The sequence below is a fragment of the Sinocyclocheilus rhinocerous genome, unplaced genomic scaffold (assembly GCF_001515625.1).
Source record: "Sinocyclocheilus rhinocerous isolate Xijiao unplaced genomic scaffold, SAMN03320098_v1.1 scaffold508, whole genome shotgun sequence".
In the NCBI taxonomy this organism is placed as follows: domain Eukaryota; kingdom Metazoa; phylum Chordata; class Actinopteri; order Cypriniformes; family Cyprinidae; genus Sinocyclocheilus; species Sinocyclocheilus rhinocerous.
Genome location: NW_015650695.1, coordinates 3,099 through 25,640, shown reverse-complemented (window position 1 = coordinate 25,640; position 22,542 = coordinate 3,099). Strand labels below are relative to the sequence as shown.

At 37.0% G+C, this 22,542-nt stretch overlaps 2 protein-coding genes across 4 annotated transcripts in view; one reads left to right on the top strand and one right to left on the bottom strand.

Moving 5' to 3' along the window:
• Positions 1-14,690, bottom strand: part of LOC107712225 (EVI5-like protein) — a 37,616-nt gene extending 22,926 nt beyond the window's left edge. For all 3 annotated transcript variants that reach the window (XM_016517395.1, XM_016517393.1, XM_016517394.1), the window contains exons 1-4: positions 14,486-14,690; positions 4,701-5,069; positions 856-1,045; positions 498-722 (exon numbers count right to left, since the gene is read on the bottom strand). In XM_016517395.1, the coding sequence (XP_016372881.1) occupies positions 498-722; positions 856-1,045; positions 4,701-4,942 (657 nt within the window). In that variant the 5' untranslated portion in view covers positions 4,943-5,069; positions 14,486-14,690. The remainder of the gene's footprint in view (positions 1-497; positions 723-855; positions 1,046-4,700; positions 5,070-14,485) is intronic.
• A 1,413-nt stretch (positions 14,691-16,103) lies between these two features.
• Positions 16,104-20,792, top strand: LOC107712218 (ATP-dependent RNA helicase DDX39A-like). The gene is made up of 9 exons (XM_016517384.1): positions 16,104-16,181; positions 17,361-17,573; positions 17,892-18,019; positions 19,250-19,526; positions 19,618-19,736; positions 19,908-20,039; positions 20,126-20,235; positions 20,320-20,464; positions 20,595-20,792. Exons 2-9 carry the CDS (start codon positions 17,366-17,368, stop codon positions 20,790-20,792), a joined length of 1,317 nt encoding a protein of 438 aa, XP_016372870.1. The 5' UTR covers positions 16,104-16,181; positions 17,361-17,365.
• Positions 20,793-22,542: the final 1,750 nt, after the last annotated feature.

Below are 22,542 nucleotides of genomic sequence, written 5' to 3'. Positions count from 1 at the left end.
TATGTGTGTGTGTATGTAGTTCTTTGTAATTTCTGAAGTAATGGGTTCTGAAAATTTAGCTTTGCCATTACAAAAAATAAATGACATTTTAAAATATATTCAAATAATAAAACTGTTATTTTAAATCATATTCATATTTCACAATATTACTGTTTTTCTTGTAATTTTCCTGTATTTTGTATCATTTCCTCATTCACCTCTCATTTTCATTATACTGAAAACATCAGCATCCACATTTAGCTAATTTCTTCTATAGAAGGAAGAAAATCATGTAGGTTTGAAATGACATGACATTTCAGTGAATTATGACTATTTTATTTTTTGGGTGAACTCTTTATTTATTTATAATTTTTTTGTTATCAGTGTGAAAATTACTTTTTAAATTTTTTTTCCATTTTTGTTTAATAAACCACCACTCACTCTTTCTTTCATTTGCTCTACCGTGTTTCCACGTTATCTCTGATCTTTCTTTCAGCACCCATTTTTGTCTTTCTCACCTTCATGACATTAAACAGAACTTCCTGTCCCAAGCTGTCCTGGCCTTTGAAGAAGTCGTGCTCTGGATATGTGCGGGCAATATCTCTGCGTATGAGTTTTTCACAGGGTGAGGACATCTTTAAGAGTTCAGAGTACTGATTCTTTACCGGCATGTCAGTGGCATTACATAATAACTGCCAAACGATTGCTCGGAAATGATGAGGAATGCCTTTCCTTATTAGCTCCTGCGGATAGAGAGAGGGTAAGGCAGAAAATAAGAGATGAATGTACAGGTTTCAGATCCTTTTGTCTAGCGTCTATGATGTGGGTTAACACATTGTCATTCTGATTCTGAATGAAAAAGGACCAATCAATCACCTTCAGAAGTTTGTCTTTCTTTCGTCTCCACTCGTCCCACTCATTGACAATCCGTCCCCACAGGATCCAAGTGTCTTCTTCCAGATGGGACAGGTTAGAAGATGCGGATGAGCTTGACACCAGAGAGGAGCCACTATTCCTCCGAGATCCACTCATTGAGCGCATGGATTTGGAATCTGCTTCTAGCAACCTGAATGCAACACAACACACTGAGATCAGGGTATACAAATGGTAGTGCAGCCTAGTGGTTAAAGATCTGGGCTGCTACCCAAAAGGAAGTGGGTTCAAATTCTGTAAGGGAGGTTAAACCTATACTATTGTTCAAAGGTTCAGGGTCTGTAAAATAGTTTTCAAGGAAATTAATAGTTTTATTCAGTAAGGACACATTAAATCGAGTAGTAACAGCGAAAAGAGGAAGTAAAATTGATAGTAAAGACATTTACATTTCAAATAAATGCTGTACTTTTAAATGTTCTATTTATTAAAAATCCTGAAAAAAAAAAAAAAGTATCACAGTTTCCACACAAATTAAGCAATTGTTTTCCCATCACAGTATATTAAAAAAAGGATTTAGTAGAAGAGGCAGCTATTTTAAATTGCAATAATATTTCATAATATTACTGTTTGTACTGTTTTTTGATCAAATAAATGTACTTAATAAGACTTCAAAATCTTTAAAAATCATACTGACCCAATCTTTTGAACTGTAGTATACTGTTATCTTTTGCATAAACATTTAGTCAAGAGAACTTGTCTAAATGACAAATTAAATACTGTACATTGGTGGTGAGTAGGATCAAGAACATGGACTTTTAGAGTACAATCTGCAGGATGGGATAACAACAACAAATAACTTAAGAAATAAAAAAAAAATTTTTTCTAAAGAAAACTTCCACACTGTTGCTTTTCTTGAACTGAGGTGCTACAGCAGTCTGTCACTGCCCATTAAAGAGCATCAAAACATTCACTGTTTTGACAATGGTTGAATTCTGTTATAAAATGCTATCATAAAATTAACATAATATGACAGGTGAGACTTTGTTTCATCTCAAAAGTAACAAAGTACAGAGCTTATTGCGATTTTTTGGATGGGATGTGCGCTACAAATAATGTTCAGTGAAGTTTTGTTCACACATCAACTGAAAACAGCCTAGACTAAAAGAACAATTCTTGGGATTTTGAATCGATATTGGTTCATCAAAATGAGAATAGATTAAAATTGAGAAATCAATATTTTTAACCCAGCCTAGTTGCTAAAGGTGGTTGCAATATCAAAAGAGCCCACCTCAGAGCCTCCATTATATTCTGGCACCTAGATATGTCTTATAAGAGCATGTTCACATTAGCGTGATTTCTGTCAAATTCCGCAACAAAAACAGTCTATTGTCCACTGTCAATACAGTGTAGTGATGTATAAAGCACAGCTCACACAGAAACCAAGCAGCATTCTGTTGTTCAAAACAGCGAACTCATGTGAAAAACTTGATGCAAAATCTGCATGGGTAAATGTTGCGCATTGATTGCTATTGAAATGACTGGATTCCGCTTGCAAAATTTCATCAAGCAACTGTAAATGTGACCTGATAGTGCATGAGAAATTTTTGTCTGTTTTATCAGAGTCTAAGTATGAGTAATAGTAAATGATGGTTGTCTTAGCAAAGACCACTAAACACAATACAGATGCTTCTTTATACACACCTGTTGACTCCACCACCGCTTGGATTCAAAATACTGTATTTCAGCTAGACTACATCGGCTGAATAATAGCGTATTAATGCCTTGTGAAATCTCTAGGAATCCTGGCGATCTCTCTGACAGAAGCACAGAGAATGTTTAAACACATTTCTACGACTGTAGCTTAAATGGCCCATTAAAGTTCTACATTCAGCATGGTAACTGTTGCTATTGTAGTTGCCAGGTAACCACCACAACTGATTAATAGCGAAAGCTTGTTACATATCAGCTGTTACAGGAAGAGAAGCTTAACTGCTATAAGTTTGCCACTCACAGGTCAAATGATAAACCACACACGTAGCTTTCTGTCTCAAGCATGCATAGTGTTCCCTTTGTTGAGGCGTTGCTACCTTCAGAGGGATGTCACGTATCAAAGCGCAACACACTATGTGCGTGTCATTTGACATTTGCTCAGTGCAATTACCCATTTGCTCGCCCTGATGCTGTTTCAAATACTCACAGGTTCAAAACCATTTTTTGAATGCCAGATGTGATTTATAAAATGTTTCCTGGCCACTGCTTTTTAAAGGGTTCATATGATGCTATTTAAATTTTTCCTTTCTCTTTGGAGTGTTACAAGCTCTTGGTGCATAAAGAAGATCTGTAAAGTTGCAAAGACTAAAGTCTCAAATCCAAAGAGATATTCTTTATAAAAGTTAAGCGTCAACCACGCCTACCTAAAACGGCTCGTTCTAACACGCCCCCACATGTCTACGTCACGATGTGGGAAGATTTGCATAACGCCGCCCAAATGTTCACGTAAAGAAAGAAGGCGTAACTTTTATTCTCGCTGTAGTATTGTTGTTGCCGCCGCCATGTCGCGAAGGCGCTGTGTGTTTCGTGTTGAAAGCGAAACTACTTTGTTTGGTCTTCCACAAGAGGATGATATTCGCTTCGTCTTGCCTGGAGCTGATCCGTGCTGGTCGCTGAGGAAATACATCAACTTCGCGCTGTGGATCGCCGGATCGGCTTTCACCGTGGACGAAGCGGAGTCCAGCCCGGGGTCGCCACATGTGGTTGCCGCAAGCACGCCGGCCACTCTTCCGTCGAATCCACCGGCTGCGCTGTGGAAAATAATGTGTTTTTTTTACTTTAAACCGCATAAACACATTTCATTACACCAAATACACAAAATAATGTTCTTTTTAGCAACATCATATGACCCTTTTAATATATTCAAAGTGACTGAGAACTGGGTCTATCAATCTCTGAAATTACAAAAAGGTACCATACGTGCATCAAGAACAATCTATACAAACTATATTCTTTTGAAATCATAGCTTTGTGTGAGTAACTTTAAAAAGAAAAAATGAGGTTGTCATTCTTCCTTTTCAGTGAGCTGTTAACCGCTGAGACCAGATCATTGAAGTTTAACCCGAGAACCGGATAAATCAGATTTGTGAACAAATCATTAAGATTGGATCTGTGAACTGAAACAACACAATTATTGAAATATAATCAGATTTATGAGAACGAACCAGACATTGTTACTTCTCTCATGATCATGCTAAGAGCTACAGTGATTTTCAAGGAATAACGACAAGGTGGCAACAACTTATGACATATATATCCGAGTGAAATAGATTATAGAAGAATAAAAAATTTATGGCGGGGACTTGATTCTGTCCATTGGTTGTTGATTGGTGGAGGAAGATATGAATGTGAGCTTGCAATCGATTGTAAAAAGGGGGAGTTTAAGTGGACTAAACACACATCACCAGAGATGAGTCTGTTGTTTGACCGGAAGATTGAGTTATGACATTTTAATTAAAAATTGTGTCATTTTGGTACTTGACATTCTGGTCTTCATTCACTTTCATTATATAGAAAAGAGCAGCCTGGATAGTCATGTAATTTTGAAAAAACATTATGGTGAGTAAACAATGGCATGTTTTTCATTTTTGGATAAACTCTAAAGGGATCATTAAAGGGATAGTTCACCAAAAAATGAAAAATGTGCTCTCATTTGCTCACTCTCAAGTTGCTGAGTTTTTTCTTCTGTGGAACGTTAAGAATGTATTTTGAAGAATGATGGCAACCAAACAGTTTTTGCCATTGACTTCCAAAAAATATTTGAAAACTGTTTTGTATGTACGTTGCTCTTGTTTTACCTGTTCTGTTCCTCCAGTTTAGCCAGAAGCTCGAGCTCATCTGGACTGAGGTTCTCTGAGTCAGCCGGGGAGGCCGCCTGGGCAGAGAGCGCAGCATCATGGGAACTGGAATCCGGACTGAGCACTGGGCTGCCAGCTAAAGGAGGGTCAGTTTCCAGACCAGGAGGTGAGTTGAGGTCCTCCAGCTGAACAGAACCTGCCATCCCTCCCTCTCTCTCTGGGCTGCTGCTAGGGCTTGACATGACGGAGGAACCCAGGACAGGAAAAGTCAAGCAGTGACGTGGGGACTTGGAAGGATGCTACAGGGTTCTTGGCGCCGTGGATGTAAACAGGCCTCCTTGAAGACGTGTATATCAGGACTGGGTTAATCTGTGGAAATGAGGGAAGTGAGATTATGTATTGAAGGACTGCGTAATTAATTGGAAAAAAGAATTGAGATTTTGATTGCGGCTGCTGTGATTAACTAATTAATTCAGTGTTTATGATGAGAGGGCTATAATATTGTCTAGTACTGAAAACGTAAACCAATCATGTCTTCCTCTTTAATACTATAGCGTGAAATAAACAACCACAGAAAGTATGTTGAATCATACAGTACAGTTTACTGAAGTGTTTTAACTACCAAACAACACTTGTGAACAGCAAGTGTTACTTGAGTAAGTAAAAACAACATGTAGCTTAAATAATAAATAAGAATAAATAATAAAGTCCATTTCAAATTATAATTTGGCACTACCTACTGTTGAGCTGAATTTATTTTGGACATTTATGCTCATACAAATTTGACATACATATTACTAATTAATGCCTCTTAATTCTAGGAACTTTAGGTTTTTATGTTGGGAATTTGTTATTTGTAAAGTAAGTATTTTTATGAGAACATGAATAAAACAAATAAAACATTGAAAAATAAATGGCAGAAGTTACGGTTATTATTTACTGGCAAGTTAACCAAAAAATTAATCAACTAATCAGAAAATAATTTATAGATTTACCAATGGTTAGATAACCAGAAAAAAAAAATCAATAGAAAATATAATAATTAGTAACAGCCCTAAAATTTGCGATCTAGTAATCACATTAAGCCATATCACAATTTCTGTTTTATTCTGATTAATCTCAAAAATAAAATCGGCTCAAACTATGTTTGATTTCCTGATGGAATCATAGTCTACAGCTAAAAAAAAAAAAAAGTGTGCTCATCATCATACACTTAGGATATTCTCTGAGAAAATCTGTCAACTCCAATTGCCTAAATTGCAATTGCCTATTTGGCTTTGGCAACTAGCGCCGATTCGTCCAGACAAAAATAAAAATAAAAATCTGGTCAAAAGTTGTGTAGTGTATTCCAGTCTTACATCTATGCCACCTCATATTTAAATGGGCGATGACGTGCAAAGCAAACCTGTGAAGCTGTTTGAATACAACCAAGAAGAAAAATGACTGTACAGCATATGTGATCTGTGTAAGTGTTTTGTACTGCATTACAACAACAAGCTATTTGTGCATCCTACAACAAACCACAGACACAAATGGAGCAGCTAAGCCACAACCTAAGTCATTATACCACCAGTATAGAGTAGCGCGGGAGCTGCGTGGAGTTCCGATCATATGCAGATGTCTGTTCATACTAACGTTACACGACCGAAAGCGCGTGTTTCGTACTATATTGTACTATATTAAGTACCTAATTGACACGTTGTTGTTGTTGTTGTTGATTTTATGTAATACCCTAATAAACACTTTAAGATATTATAAGAACAGGCAGATAGAGGGGTAAAAAACAGTATTAATAAATAATATATACAAATAATACTAATATTAATGATACTAACATACTAATATTAATGAAAAACTATCATTAAAAAGGTTATTTATAACACCATTACGGTCCTATATGGCATGTTTAAAGCATGGTTCTATATGGAACCCTATAAAAAAGGTTCTATTTAGCACTAAAAAGGGTTCTGCTATTGTTACAAGCCGAAGAACCCTTTTCTGGTACTGTTTAGAACCATTTTTTTTAAATTCTGCATGACCATATTCTACATCCATAATCCTACCCAATAACTTAACAACTACCTTTATAAGCAGTAATTACGAGTTTATTGAGGCAAAAGTCTTAGTTAATACTGAGAATTGGACCTTAAAATAAAGTGTGACCTTTGATTCACTGATTAAACAAAAAAACAAAAAACAAAAAAACTGTATACTTCGAATGCACTGTAAGTCACTTTAGATAAAAGTATTCCAATAGCATAAATGTAAATGTAAAATGCAAATGTCCAAAATATGCCACAGGCATAGACATCTACCTCTAAAACGCGCACACATTAAACCACTCATTCTTCCATGAGGGAGAATGCAATAGAAACAGAAAGATAACCCACAGCTAAAAATAAAGTACAAGATGAAACCTTTTTAAACAAAGTAAACACACACTGTGGACAATGGCAGCATTCATATTAGAGGAGCAGTCCAATCAAAAGAACCATTAACAAGCGCATGAATCCAATCCCCCCTGACCAAGAAACACACACACAAACACAAACACACTCTCATCTCCGGTCAGTTGATGCAGTGCAGCCACAACCAAACACAACAGCGACGTCCTGAACCTAGCAGTAATCTCTGTGCAGGCAGCGGAAATGGAGAGACAGTAAAAAATGTGGTTTGAAAATGACCTTTAATAAAACTGATGATGCAAGATCTTTATCCACATCAGAATAGAATATTGCCATCAACACTATTGTGATTTTTGTATTTTATATATTGTAATTTGTTTTCATTTTAAATCTGAAGTGTGTATTTTTTTTGATGATAAAAAAAAAAAGATTTGCGTCTTTGTTGTTGCATTTCCTTTTGGTGCCAGTAGTGTCGCAAAAATTACACTCTCAACCAAAGTGAAAAATGCAGTGTCTGTGTAGCACAACCACAATGCAGATCAACATCAAGCCACAACAAACTATCTTATTCAAAGTCACTGCTATGAGAACGTCAGATTTCATGGTTTGTCAAAACAGCATTAAAATATGACTAATTCGCTGTCACTGTAAAATCTTAGATCAAATGCAGCTGAAGCATATAAATTCACACTCAGAAAGTTTCAAATAAATGGACACAGGAAATAGAAATAATTCAAGAGATGCAAAGGCCTTATCATCTTGGTAATGGCACAGAAAAACTGTGTGTGGCTGTCTGTGTGTGTGTAGTCATTGAATACAATAACAGCACTGTGTTTGCTGCATCTGTCTCTTTCTTCTACTGATGAGCAGCATAAGTGTGGTTATTGTAGCTCTTAGCACAGTTTCAATCACACACTCCCTTCCCCCACACGCATTCAAACACAAACCTCCAAACCTCAATCTCGCTGTCTGTACAATCACCTTCATTCTTCATTGACAACCTTTAACACCATGCACAATTTACTTTTCGCCATTCCAGTGGCTGGGGAACATTTGCATTATTTCATGTATACACTATCATTTAAAGACACTGTTCACCGTTTAAAGAAATTAATACTTTTATTCAAGCATCCATTACATTGATCAATAGGACTTTGTTACAAAAGCATGTTTCAAGTAGGCTAAGTGCTATTCTTTTTAATTTTCTATTCATTAAAGTATCCTGAAAAACGTATTGTGATTTTCACAAAAAATATTAAGCAGCACAACATAAGAAATGTTTATTGAGCAGCAAATCGGCATATTAGAAAGATTTCTGAAGGATCACGTGACACTAAAGACTAGAGTAATGATTCTGAAAATTCAGCTTTCATCACGGTAATAAATTCGATTTAAAAATATTTGAAAATAGGCAAGACTTAAATTAAACTGTTATAATATTTCACAATGTTACTGTATTTTTGAGTGCTTCAATGAACTTGTATTGTCAGTGTTTATTGCAAGTGTCACCTAGATCTGATGTACTTGAAGGAATTGCTATAAATATACATTTTATTTCAGTACTCTATACTGACGCCCATTGCTGTGGATGCAGCGTAAAACAACAACAACAACAACAAACAACAGTATTCTGTTTCCAATGCCAAAGCAGAAATGCATTTATCACCCATGATTAATTTACTAAAAAAATACAAGATAATTGAGTATATTCGGCAGATCATGTGATCTCAACATGGCAGGCAACATGAGAGTTATGTAGAATATGTGATGTCACGTGAGCCGTTTTTTTTTTTTTAAAGGGGTCATGAATTGCCTCTATTTTTATTTTGCACTGTTTTCTTAGGTCCACTTATAGTGTCATCAACATTTTTACATCAAAAAACATCATAATTTAAAAGTAATAGGTTATTTTCTGTCCTGTTTTTGATCCCTCTCATCTGAAAGCTCTGTTTGAATAGGCCTGGAGGATTGTAGACTCGGAAGTAAACACCCACTGCTGATTGGCTAACACTTTGACACACACGTTCGTTTGACGCACCAGACGTGCCACTTCCTGGTGATACGTTCTGCCCAGGATTTCTAAATTGCCTAAAATAACTAGGTTTTAGCTGTTTGCGCTACGCGGATTGATCGTTGCATGACATCAAAATACCGCGAGAGCGATAGAGAGCAGAGGTTTCGAATCGCTCTCGCAGTGCTTTGATTGTTATTTTAGGCAATTTAGAAATCCTGGGCAGAACGTATCACCGGGAAGTGGCACGTCTGGTCACCTTATTAAATATAAAGTTAATCCACTCATTCTAACATTGGGATCAGAAGGAAGGCAATGCAAAGACTGTTTTTTCCCACAACTTGGCACTGCACAGCGTCTTGTTTTCTTCAGCTTATCTTTATCGTTTGGTTTCTGCGTAGACCTGCGCATTCGCCTCTCTCGTAAACACTACATGTGCAAATGGTGGGCGGGGCTAAACAGGCAGCGCTGTAGAAGCAGGCACTGATCTTCTTCTGTGGAGGCGGTGTTTAGCCACACTATCACATCATAGAGTGGTATATTCCACAAGCTGTCGTTTTGGCAGATTGGCTTCAATAGAAGCTGTTTTTAGACTAACAAGAAAGATTTGAGTTCTGAAACTTACAGGATGTTTTTATAGCATAGTGTCCTCTTATATGTCAAAAGATTAAGGGAATTTTGGTTTCTCAGTTCATGGCCCCTTTAACATACTTGTCAAAGAATAATTGTGATACATTTCTAATGGAATAAAATGTGTAAAAAGTGGAAATGAAAATATTCCTTCTAGTGCTGTCAAATGATTAATCGCGATTAATCGCATCCAAAATAAAAGTTTTGTTTACATAATATACGAGTGTGTGCTGTGTACATTTATTATGTATATATAAATACAAACAAGTGCATGTATATATTTAAGAAAAATATGTTACGTTATGTTTATATATTAAATATATTTATATATAATAGAATTATATATAATAATATAAAATATAATAATACAAAAATATACATTTATATACATGTAAATATTTTCAAAATATATAATGAATGCGTGTGTGTATTTATATATACATAATAAATAAACACAGTACACATACATATATTATGTAAAGAAAAACTTTTATATTGGATGCGACTAATCGCGATTAATCGTTTGACAGCACTAATTCTGTGTCAACTTAAAGTTAAGATGATCAGTAACACAGGCAGGCAGGCATACACACAAAAACACACCTAAATAAACAAACACATACACGCAGCTCTAAACAAAGTCATCTTAGAACAAACCACGTCATGCATCATAGGCGTGGACCACTTGTTCTGTATGACTCAAACATCACACAATAGCTTTAGCTTCATCATGGAGCTCCTCTGCCCTGTGTGACATTCCACGATCATTGAGCTCGTAGAGACGCACATGAACACACCCTATTCACCATAACTGCCCTTCACAAAGACAGCTAATGACTCACTCACAGACTTGACTGAAAAGCTGACATGGTAATTTAGGGTGAACAATCAAGCATCTTAAATATGATCATCAATATGATCAGTTAATCTAGGCATAAATGATCAATCACTGGAATAATTGGAGGAAGAATTGCATTACATGTCTTCTCTGTTGCACAAATGTTTCATTGCGTTAAGTGGTTTGAGAAAACAAGGAGGGACAATATTGCATAAACATAACTAATGGCTTACCAGGTGAGGCTAAAAAGATCATGAGGGCTCGCTTGGCACATCGGTCCACAAAATGAGAAAACAGATTATTCATATTCAGAGACCCTGATAAAGTGTCACTCCCAGGAGCCAGCCATGTTTACATTAGTTAGTATAAGGTAGTATTATTAGCATATATTCTCAATTGACTTTATGACAGCAATGACTTAACCACGACCATAGCTTTTCAAGGTCAGGTCTACTTCTTCCAAGTTGGCTAAATTATTTCAAATGCAGTTTATTATCACTCAGAAAACAGAAAGCACAAGCTTTTTTATCAGGTTGTTACTGAAACACTAAATATAAAGGTAAGACAAAATGTACCCAAGGGCACTGTAAAATGATTTTTCAGACTTGTATTATTGCAGATTATTGAAGTATGTTTTACAAGAAAATCCTATTTCAGTCTTTGAAAACTTCACGCTCAAATTATTGTGTTACTTGCCATTTCTTTGTACTCAGCTGTCAAATTTACAAGCAATTTCTGAGTGCAAACTGCTTCTACACCAATTGTTTTTTCAGTGTGTCAAGGAGTTGGACAGTCGACACTTCATAAAGATTGACATGAACACAAAGACATATAAAAGAGTAATAATTAGTTAAACTGTCGCAAGATCAATTAAAGGGGTCATCAATCAAATTTTCCCTGATATTTTGAGATAATAGCTAAAACGTGCTACAAAAAAATTCAATAATGTCCTGAACTCAAACCCTCCAATGTCATCATGAAATTCATTTACAGCACTTCATCATTCACAAGATAACTGCCATGTTGGCTAAATTGCAAACAATGTAGAAATTTGCCTTGTGCTGTTTGAAATGATGACGTGGAGTTAGCCAGCAGCTATAAACCAAGAGAAAGTGTGACAATGCCAGAACAATTAAACACAGATACAGAAAGGAAAAGAGAGATACAGCGAGTAAAAGAGGTTGCAAAGGGCGGATAATGGCTTTCTCTCTGGCTCTCCTGGGCATGTGAACTACATAACGTCTTGTTTGTCCTGATGAAAACACAACAGCAACCTTATCAGTTAAACATTCTCATTTCACATGACCAGTCTACCACACCCGTAAATATGTTTATTTTGACGTCATTAAAAAAAAAAAAAAGACTAAAGTGCAGCCCTTAGAACAAAAACAATGTCCACTATTTATTTATATAATTGCAAATCTATAGTTTTAAGTTACATGGAAAAATCTGTTAATATTTCCACATTTCCTAAATGGCGCAGAACCCCGGGAAGTATGTGCTGTCTTCGCTCATGGGTGCCAAATTCTGGAAAATTGTGCGGCAATCACCCAAGCTGTAAATGCCATTGGACTAATTACTCTGCAGCCGCAAGACACCAGCAGAAAGGCAAAAATACAAATATAGCTACAAATACTTGTAATGTATATATTACTATCTATTGCCTCAGAATACACAGATTTTCAATGGCCGCCAAAAGTGAAAGACACTTTTTTTCCCCACAGAATGGTGCAGTAAAGACAACTACCAACACGGCCAACCAGCCAATACTTGAACCTGGAGAGATCATATGCATTTCCAGGTAATCTCTTGTTTTTATTTTCTTGACTGTAATATCTACCACACTAGCCTGACTCCAAAACAGTATAGCAATGGTTAAGCTGGGACCTCAAGCAAATCACAATCTTCTCAGATGTTCACAACTGTCAGATTGTGTACGAAGAGCAGGGCTGTAACTACCATAGACGTAATGTAACTGTGTCACTTATCTGTGCTTGTCAGTGTCAAAATGCTTGAGATGGCCAATCAATTCAAAAAAGGTGGCTTTACTGTTTACAGTGGCAAAGCATGAATTCCAATGTGAGGCTTCAGTTTTAAAAGTAAATGTGAGGTAAGATGTAAGTATCTGTTTTAGGATAGAAATGTTAACCGACCAAAAGTAATATCCAGTTACGCAAAAAGTATTTTTGTGTGTGAAATTTTGCAATATAGAAATATTTTGAAAATATAGACTGTTGTTTACAAAACTCATGAATAAATGTGATGAGATAAGATTAACAGAGCCCTTTTCGGCATATTAGGCCCAATCATCATGAGGTCACTATTACCTCATCAGGCCTGGCTGATATTACAGTGGTTTAGAAATTTTGCTCTCACAAAGATTTCGTGACCTCGTTAATGTCTGGAACGGAGCATGACATCACATTCCAATACAAATGGATACATGAAAGTGTTAAAGGGATAGTCCATCCAGAAATAAAAATGCTGTCGTCAGTGACTCACCTTCATGTCATTCCAAACCTATATCACTTTCTTTTTTGTGGAACATAAAAGATGATATTTTGAAGAATAATGGCAACCAAACGGTTTCAGTTCCTTTTGACATCTATTTTTTGTCTATATAATTGAAATCAATAGGAACTGAAACTCTTTGGTTACCAATATTCTTCAGTTTATATTCTTTTATGTTCAACGGAAAACAGAAAGTCATACAGGTTTGGAATGACATGAGAAGGCATGAATGAAGACAGAATTCAAATTTTTGGGTGAACTATCCCTTTAAGCAATAAAGCTCCAATTTAACACCAGCCAAATAGTCAACTGCAATGACATCATTTTCAAAGAATGATCACCATATCCACTTCTTTTAGACAAAAAGTAAATAATTAGAAAAATTAATAAATAAAACATCAGCATGGGATCCACACACCTTTTTTCTTAGCTGGTAGCAAAACCACAGTCTATTCATTAAATACAGTCAAACAAACTCCTCCCTACCAAAACATGTAATCAGACTGCCCTTAATCATTAGTAAGCCCAGGCAAGAGCCACATAATTAATCTCTTAAACTGTGATTCACGACAAACCAAAATGAAAGACCATAACAGCTCACCAAAACGTATTTTCCTTTGGTTGGTCCAAAATGTCAACAAAACGCAGTGTGACAAATGGCAAAAAGGAAATGTGCATAAAAGCCATGACAGTTTGATGCATGTTTAAGCTTTAATATCGCGACATTGAAAATAAAACGAAGCCATAACAGGCCATTCAGGTCTTTCAACAAGCCAGAAGACCAAAAAGGCCTAAATTAGCAATAACCGTTGTTTCAACGAATATGATACGGACTCTTATAGGCTACTACTGTACAATAAAGCCTGTAGTCTGGACTCAGCAAACCCTCATGCAAAAGCACCACCAGGGGGATGCCAGTTCTTACTATAGGTGTAACGAATCCATTATTAGCAACATATTACATTTGCTTTTTTTGCGGAGGGGAGTTTAGTGATATGATTGTTTTGATTGTGCAGCGTTATGAAATGAAATACAAAAGCCTTTGGAATAGAGGAAGGCTGCGTTGAATTAAAAGCACAGTGTATTTTGGTGCCTTAAATTAGGTCATAATCACATCTGTTTCCGTGTAAAATAATAAGGGTGTGGATTATGATTTATCCCCATGGCAAAGCAGATGGGCAAGCAGGCAAATCACCGCCGCTGGTCAAGAGGAGATGGGAGCATGAGTGCGATGCGCTGGAATTTCCCCGCTTTGTACTAGACTGCCTCTCTGTCATATCATCCTGATTAACATGGTAAAATAAACGTCGTACACAAATGGATGGTGCACACATAATGGTCCAGCGATCACACACTGGCAGTGATGGAAAATGCATAGAGCAATGCCCACCTGAATTTCGCTCTCATTACCCAAGCGGCTCCTGCGATCTTGCCATATTAAAGATGATCGGTCAAAAAACCGGCAGCTATCGACAATCCTTTTCTGTGCGAAGCCGTTGGACCACTACGGTAAGTCGGGAAATGAATACGGAACCATATTGGACATATTGGATATGGATGCTCATTTGGAGGAAAATATGAGTCGTCAGGGCGAGCTTCCTCAAGGAGAGCTGCGGTCGACGCCTACAAAAGAAAACCCCGCCCAAGTCCCGCCTACTACCTTGACCGTAATTTAATAAAAATGCTGGTATATAAATAATCATAAACTGTCTGATTATAATAAATACGCGTTGAAAATCAATTCATAATTGGCTTCTGTTTTCCGATTATTTGACGGTCTCGTTCAAAATGAACCATAGTGCATTGTTCTAACGTCAGCGGATCTCATGTGATTGACAAACGTTCGACCAATAGGAGGATAAACTAGAGGAATGGTCATGATTGACAGCTCATTCCACCAATCCGTTATTTTTCTTAACCTCAGCCACAGTGGGTAGCGGGCAGGTGATGTTGCGGTGTTGATTGGAGTAACTGTTAAGAAAATTTTGTCCGGTTAATCTTCTGAAGGTGGAACACATTGTTCTTTATTTCACGATAGATAGATAGATAGATAGATAGATAGATAGATAGATAGACAGATAGATAGATAGATAGATAGATAGATAGATAGATAGATTTGCAGACTTTACTTTTATTTATATACAGTGATAGCCCAACTTATTTGAACACTAGTATTTTCACCAGCTACAATGGCTTTAAGTCAGTTATTTCTATATTTTGCTGTAGTGTGTCCGTAGGAAATATCAGTTTACATTTCAAAACATTCCTTTTGACATTAATCTTAATAATGTCATGAAGAAACAGAACAAACTGAGACAGACTAAATCCAGAAGAACTGTGGCAACGTCTCCAAGACGCTTCAAGAAAACTGCAAAGCTACAGTACTGTTAAAAGTTTTAGGCACTTGTGTAAAAATGCTGTAAAATGAGGATGCTGTCAAAAATAATGCCATAAATAGATTTTCTTTATCAATTAACTTGTATTAACTAAACGAACCAGTTAACTATTAATTAATCAACTTTTGGTGTGACCATCCTTTGCGTTTAAAGCAGCTTTTGCCCTCGGTGCACTTGCACATAGTTTTTTTTAGGTAGCTTTGCAGGGAGGTCTCTTGAAGTAACTTGGAGATGTTGCCACAGTTCTTCTATCTATCTATTACGTGAGCCTGTTTGTTTTCTGTGATGTTTATTTTAATACTGAGTATTTCATGGCTTGGTAATTACAAATGCTGAAAAAAGCAAGACAACAAAGATTTTAGAGTTTAGATCTAGATTTTTAATACGGTTTTCGATTTTAGGTCGCACCGTTTATACACATTTATCATTGTAGGCCTAAAATCAGAATGCATATAGTGACATCGTGTGGACACTTTGAAGTATAAAGGCTGGCGACTGGATTTGGAACCCGCCCACAACATCGACGCGGATTACTGTTACCCAATCGCAAGCATGCTCTGCGTCTCACCCATTATTGACGCTGATTACAACCAATGAGAGAGCTCGGTTTTTATTTCCGGGGAGTGCTATTAACTTAAGGCCTAACCCACACGATTCGTGAGTGCCGACGTTCAGTACCAACATCGAAAGGTAATTTGTTTTGTTTGTACCTTTAATAACTCTAATTTGTTAAATACGTTATAGTTAATAGTACTCACTTCCGGATTTAACTTTATTTTAGAGGCCATTTTAGTAATGAGTCTTAAGTATTTAAAAACAACACAGTTGTAACGTTAGACACCTCGCGTTTCTCTAGCCGCGCAGCCTGAAAGGCTCAAAGCCGAGATGCGAAAGCGATTTGCGTCCAAACAGACTCGTATTGCATTCTGCACGTGTATCACAAGACTTCATTGTCATATATATTCTAGGTACTTTTGGAAAAATGCGCTTTGGACCGCTCGTTTAGATCAGAAGATCGGTTTCGATGGGACAGCGAATGGCGGCTCTATTGTCTGAGTGGTAACGGCTAAATCAATCGGAGCTGGTTTTAACGTTACATGTGTAGCAACTTGTATTATGGATGTTTTTGCCCTTTAACTATTTTCACCATCTAGGTACGATTTACGAACAGAGACCAATATTTTAAAGAGAGCAATAGAAGTGATGATTTATGGATAATTTCGAGGAGTTTGGATAATGCTGCATAATTTCCATTCATTAGTTAAGGCTTAGGTTGCAAAACACTGAGCAGCATTTTTGGCCTCTTTGTACATTTTTTCTTCGTGTAAACGATTCTATATTTGCCTATGTGACCCTGGACCACAAAACCAGTCTTAAGTCGCACAGGTATATTTGTAGCAATATCCAACAATACATTGTATGGGTCAAAATTATCGATTTTTCTTTTATGCCAAACATCATTAGGATATTAAGTAAAGATATGTTTCATGAAGATATTTTGTAAATTTCCTAACGTAAATATATCAAAACTCAATTTTTGATTGGTAGTATGCATTGCTAAGGATTTCTTTTGGACAACTTTAAAGGTGATTTTCTCAATATTTCGATTTTTTTTTGCACCCTCAGATTCCAGTTTTTCAAATAGTTGTATCTCAGCCATATATTGTCCTATCCTAACAAACCATACATAAGTGGAAAGCTTATTTATCCATCTTTCAGATGTATAAATCTCAATAAATAAAAAAAATTGACCCTTATGACTGGTTTTGTGGTCGTGTGTCACATATTATAGTAGAACATGTTTATATATTGATCAGTATATTTGGCATAACTCTCTTTTTTTACATCTTTGTTTCCCTGTCACCAAAGTTACCATGGCCGAAAACGATGTTGATAATGAGCTGTTGGACTATGAGGAAGACGAGGAGCCGCAGACCGCCGTGGACAGTGCAGTCCCAGCTGGCAAGAAGGAGGTGAAAGGCTCCTACGTCTCCATTCACAGCTCCGGCTTCCGTGATTTCCTCCTGAAACCAGAGCTGCTCCGCGCGATCGTCGACTGTGGCTTTGAGCATCCTTCTGAGGGTGAGGATTTATGTGACGTTTTTAAGGTTTTTAGAGTACACTGCTGTGTAAAAATCGATCTAGTATTAGTATATCTATTATATGAGCTGCAGTGTATAGATTTATTTAAAATGGCTTTGTGAGTATGAATAGCCACCATATTCAGTTACATCAGAACATCCAAGTACCTAGTTGTTCTTTTAAATTTAAATCAGTATTAAAGTGCAAACATAAATATATTGACCCAGATGGAGAATCACTTGCATGCTGTCTTGGTTTCAGTGTAATTGTATTAACATGATTTTATGTTTAGTAGTAAAATGTATGATCTTTCCTCAGTCCAGCATGAGTGCATTCCACAAGCCATCTTGGGTATGGACATCCTGTGCCAGGCAAAGTCTGGTATGGGAAAAACCGCCGTGTTTGTGCTTGCCACACTTCAACAGATCGAGCCAGTGGATGGGCAGGTGTGTGCTCATTAAACTAGATCTTGCGAACTCAGCATTATGGTTTTCCTTCCTATTTGTATAAACCAAATTGGCATGAGCTTGTACACTAACAGTCAAAAGTTTTGAAGTCATTACATTAATTTAAACGCAAGTACAGTAAAATTACAGTAAAAATAATATTGTGAAAAATTATAAAAATTTAAGCGAACTTTTTTTAACTTGTAATTTATTCCTGTGATGGCAAAGCTAAATTTCCAGCAGCCATTTCTCAAGTCTTCAGTGTCAAATGATCCTTTAGAAATCATTCTGTTAGTCTGATTTGGTGCTTAATTATTATTGGTACTCGTTCAGTTCAATTCAATTCAAGTTTATTTGTATAGCGCTTTTCACGATACAGATCGTTGCAAAGCAACTTTACAGCAAATTAGGTTTCTACAATATTTAGTAGTAGCTCAGTAGTAGTATCAGTGGTGACTTTCAGTTAATGTACATATGGCAGAAATGTATGGAAAAACCAATTAAAGACGTAATCAAACAGACGATGAACACTTATTACTCGTTATTATTAATGGTAATCGTTAATAATTATGGTTACGTGGTTATGCAAACAGTTTTTGCTGCTGAATTTATTTTTCAGGATTCTTATGTCCTTGCTCTGCTGAATAAAAGTGATAATTTCTTTTTTTTTTTCTTTTTTTTTATCATAACCCAAACTTTTAAGTGATATTGTATCATTTCCAAAAAAATTAAGCATTAACAACTGCTTCAACATTGATAATAAGAAATGTTTCTTGAGCAGCAAATCAGCATATTAGAATGATTTCTGAAGGATCATTTGACACTGAAGACTGGAGTAATGATGCTGAAAATTCAGCTTTGCATCACAGGAATAAGATACATTTTCAAATATATTCAATAAAAAAAAAATGGTTGTTTAAAATGCGACCTTGCAGAGCATAAGATTGTTGTTTTTGAAAGAAGTCTCTTAATTCCAAACTTTTGACCAGTAAACCTAGAATGTTTTTAGGCTGTTCTAACATTGTTTCAAACTTTTCTTGACACTGATCTCAGAAAACAGTTCTGTTCAGCATTAAATCGTCACACTTGAAGAACTTGAATAACCAGCAGTGGTATCTTATGCTGTTGCAGGCTGCTACTTTGGATAGAGACTATTATGAGATCTTGTGGTAGTTATGCATCTTAAGTCAACCAAAAATTTCACCCGTTTTGTCATTTTCTTCTCTGCAGGTTTCTGTGTTAGTTATGTGCCACACACGTGAACTGGCCTTTCAGATCAGTAAAGAGTACGAGCGCTTCTCCAAGTACATGTCCAACGTTAAGTGTGCTGTCTTCTTCGGTGGTTTGTCCATAAAGAAGGATGAGGAAGTGCTGAAGAAGAACTGCCCTCACATTGTAGTGGGAACACCAGGAAGAATCCTTGCCCTCATTCGCAACAAGACCTTGAACCTCAAAAATGTCAAACACTTTGTGTTGGATGAATGCGACAAGATGCTGGAGCAGCTAGGTGGGTTTGATTTTGTCATGTATGGGCCAGTTTACGGAGCTGGATTTTTCCCCGTTCACCGGAGGAGTAATTGTGTGTGATTGCATATTAGATATGAGACGGGATGTCCAGGATATCTTCAGACTGACCCCTCACGAGAAGCAGTGCATGATGTTCAGTGCCACATTAAGCAAAGAGATCAGACCGGTCTGTCGCAAATTCATGCAAGATGTGAGTCATCCTTTCTTTTTTGTTTGCAGTTTGTTACGTTCCAGTTTTGTAATTAATCTAGGGGAACTGAGGAATTAATTAGGGTTGTGCAGTTTTATCTATGGATGTACCTACTTCCCTCAAAAACTGTGAATGGTGTTCTGAATTGTAAAGTTTCTTCTTTTCTTGCAGCCAATGGAAGTGTTTGTTGATGACGAGACTAAGCTTACCCTGCATGGTCTTCAGCAATACTACGTCAAACTAAAGGACAGCGAAAAGAACCGCAAGCTGTTTGACCTGCTTGACGTTCTCGAGTTCAACCAGGTAATTGTCGTTTCATCACATTTTTATAGTCGTCGACCTTGAATGCGGCTGCGGTCAACTCAACGGTTTGTTTGGCTGATTTGTAGGTGGTGATATTTGTCAAGTCAGTTCCGCGATGTGTGGCTTTGTCTCAGCTGTTGGTTGAACAGAATTTCCCTGCCATTGCGATACACAGGGGAATGGCTCAGGAAGAAAGGTGAGACATTTGTTGATCCTATGATCTTCAAATGGTTGGGTAGGAAAAAATGCTGAAATAATTTTTCTTTCTCTTTTCACGCAGATTGTCCCGGTATCAACAGTTCAAAGATTTTCAACGTCGGATCTTGGTGGCTACTAATCTGTTTGGTCGTGGGATGGATATCGAGCGTGTTAATATCGTTTTCAACTATGACATGCCTGAAGACTCAGACACGTACCTACACAGGGTATTTATGCATGATACGCTGTGGTGTTCTACTTTTCATCAAACCTAGTAGTGTAATAACTGCCCAGGGCTAGGGTTGGAAAAATGGACAACTCAAGATTGTTAAACTCTCTTATCCTCATTTCTTTCAGGTTGCTCGTGCTGGTAGGTTTGGTACAAAAGGATTGGCCGTCACCTTTGTATCAGATGAGACGGATGCAAAGACCCTGAATGATGTGCAGGACCGTTTTGAAGTCAACGTCGCTGAGTTGCCTGAGGAAATCGACATCTCCACCTACAGTAAGAAATTTATCGATTCTGAGTATCAGTTTGGCTCATCCCTAGTTTAAAGGATTAGTTCACTCCTGAATAGGACTGTGCAAATAATCAAATTATTTGCAGAACCCTACTCTTGAATTCAGATTTCCTGAATTTACTCTCCCCCATATCGTCCAAAATTCAATTCAAGTATGTTTTTTGAAGAAATGTTTTTGAGGAAAACATTACAGGATTTTTCATAGGGCTGCCCCCTAATAGTCGACTAACCATTTGGTCGACCAAGCCTCGTTTGAAAAAAATTATTAGTCACTTAGTCGCAGCAAAAAAAAAATCCACATTGGCGAAGTCACGCAGATCATTAAGGGCTGATCTGTGTGGTAGTACATCGGCCAGGACATCCATCATTCATCAACCTCAAATATGGCTTATCATCTGTAATGTGTTGGTAGCATCGACTTTACATGGCTGCTCAATCTGATGTTAATCTAGAAATATGTGTGCTATTCAAGTGTCTGTGGAGTGTGGAAGCTGTAGCGCGCTCACTGCATGACAGATGGAGATGGTCACTTGCTCTTAAAATACTCGGTCATTTTTGCTCATACAGATAAGAGTAATACATCTTTCAAATCTGTAAAGACTACATTTATTTGTGTGCACTCACAATAATAGCAATAATAACACATTGCGCTTTTGTAAAATAATGAAAGCAACAGGATGCGCTTTCTACCGTCTCGGTCTCTGTGAACTTGAGCGCAAACTCCGAAACTGTGTATGTTTGCCTTACAGACAAAAAAACTATAGAGAGTGAAATGTCTACTTTCAAATAAACCAATTCAAATGGAAGACAGATATTCTCAAATTATGTAATCTGTATTACACATGCAGGCGCATCACTACTGCAGAGATGACAAGTCAGTGTTGCCGTTTCATCTCTTAAACCGAGAACAAAGAAAGCACTCGACTAGTTTATCATTGAATTACTAAAATGTTATTGCAGCCTCCTTACTGTTTTACCCTGACACATTCATAATCATTAGGCTACTTCTGCCAGTGTGCCGTGGCAAGCTTTATGCGTGCACTTGAGCGCTTTATTAGGCTATGTAGGCAATAAAAGGCTCATTATTATTTAAATGGTTTATTTATAAATGTGCGATTAGTCGACTAATGGTTCAAATGAACGACTACTAGTCGACCAGACAAATCTTTAGTCAAGGGCAGCCCTAATTTTTCACCATATAGTGGATGGGTTGAAAGTCCAAACTGCAGCTTCAAAGGGCTCTACACGATCCCAGCCAAGGAATAATGGTCTTATCTAGTGAAATGATCAGTCATTTTCCAAACAAACAAACAAAATATGTACTTTTTAACCACAAATGCTCATCTTGCACTAGCTCTGCGATGCACGTCTTGGAGTGGGGACTTTGGAGTGAGCAGGGCACGTGCGTGCCATTATGTAGTTGTTTGGAATGTACTTAGCAAAGCCAGCAACGTAATTTCCTCATTATCTTCAGCTGGCATGTTCCCGTGACAATGCAGCACAGTGTCCGTCAGCAGATGACGCTGTTTTACTGTCATAAATATATTTTTATTGTTGTTAGCATAACTGTTGCAAATAAACATACATTTTATATTTTAAAAAGTTTTTAAAATATGCTATATAATATATAAAAACTAATATATATACAACTTTTTAAAATATAAAATGTATATATTTTTTTTTATGCCGGTGTCCATCAGCGAATCTGCTGACGGACACCGTGCTGCGTTGTCACGGGAACATGCCATCTGAAGATAATGAGGAAATTACATCGCTCGCTTTGC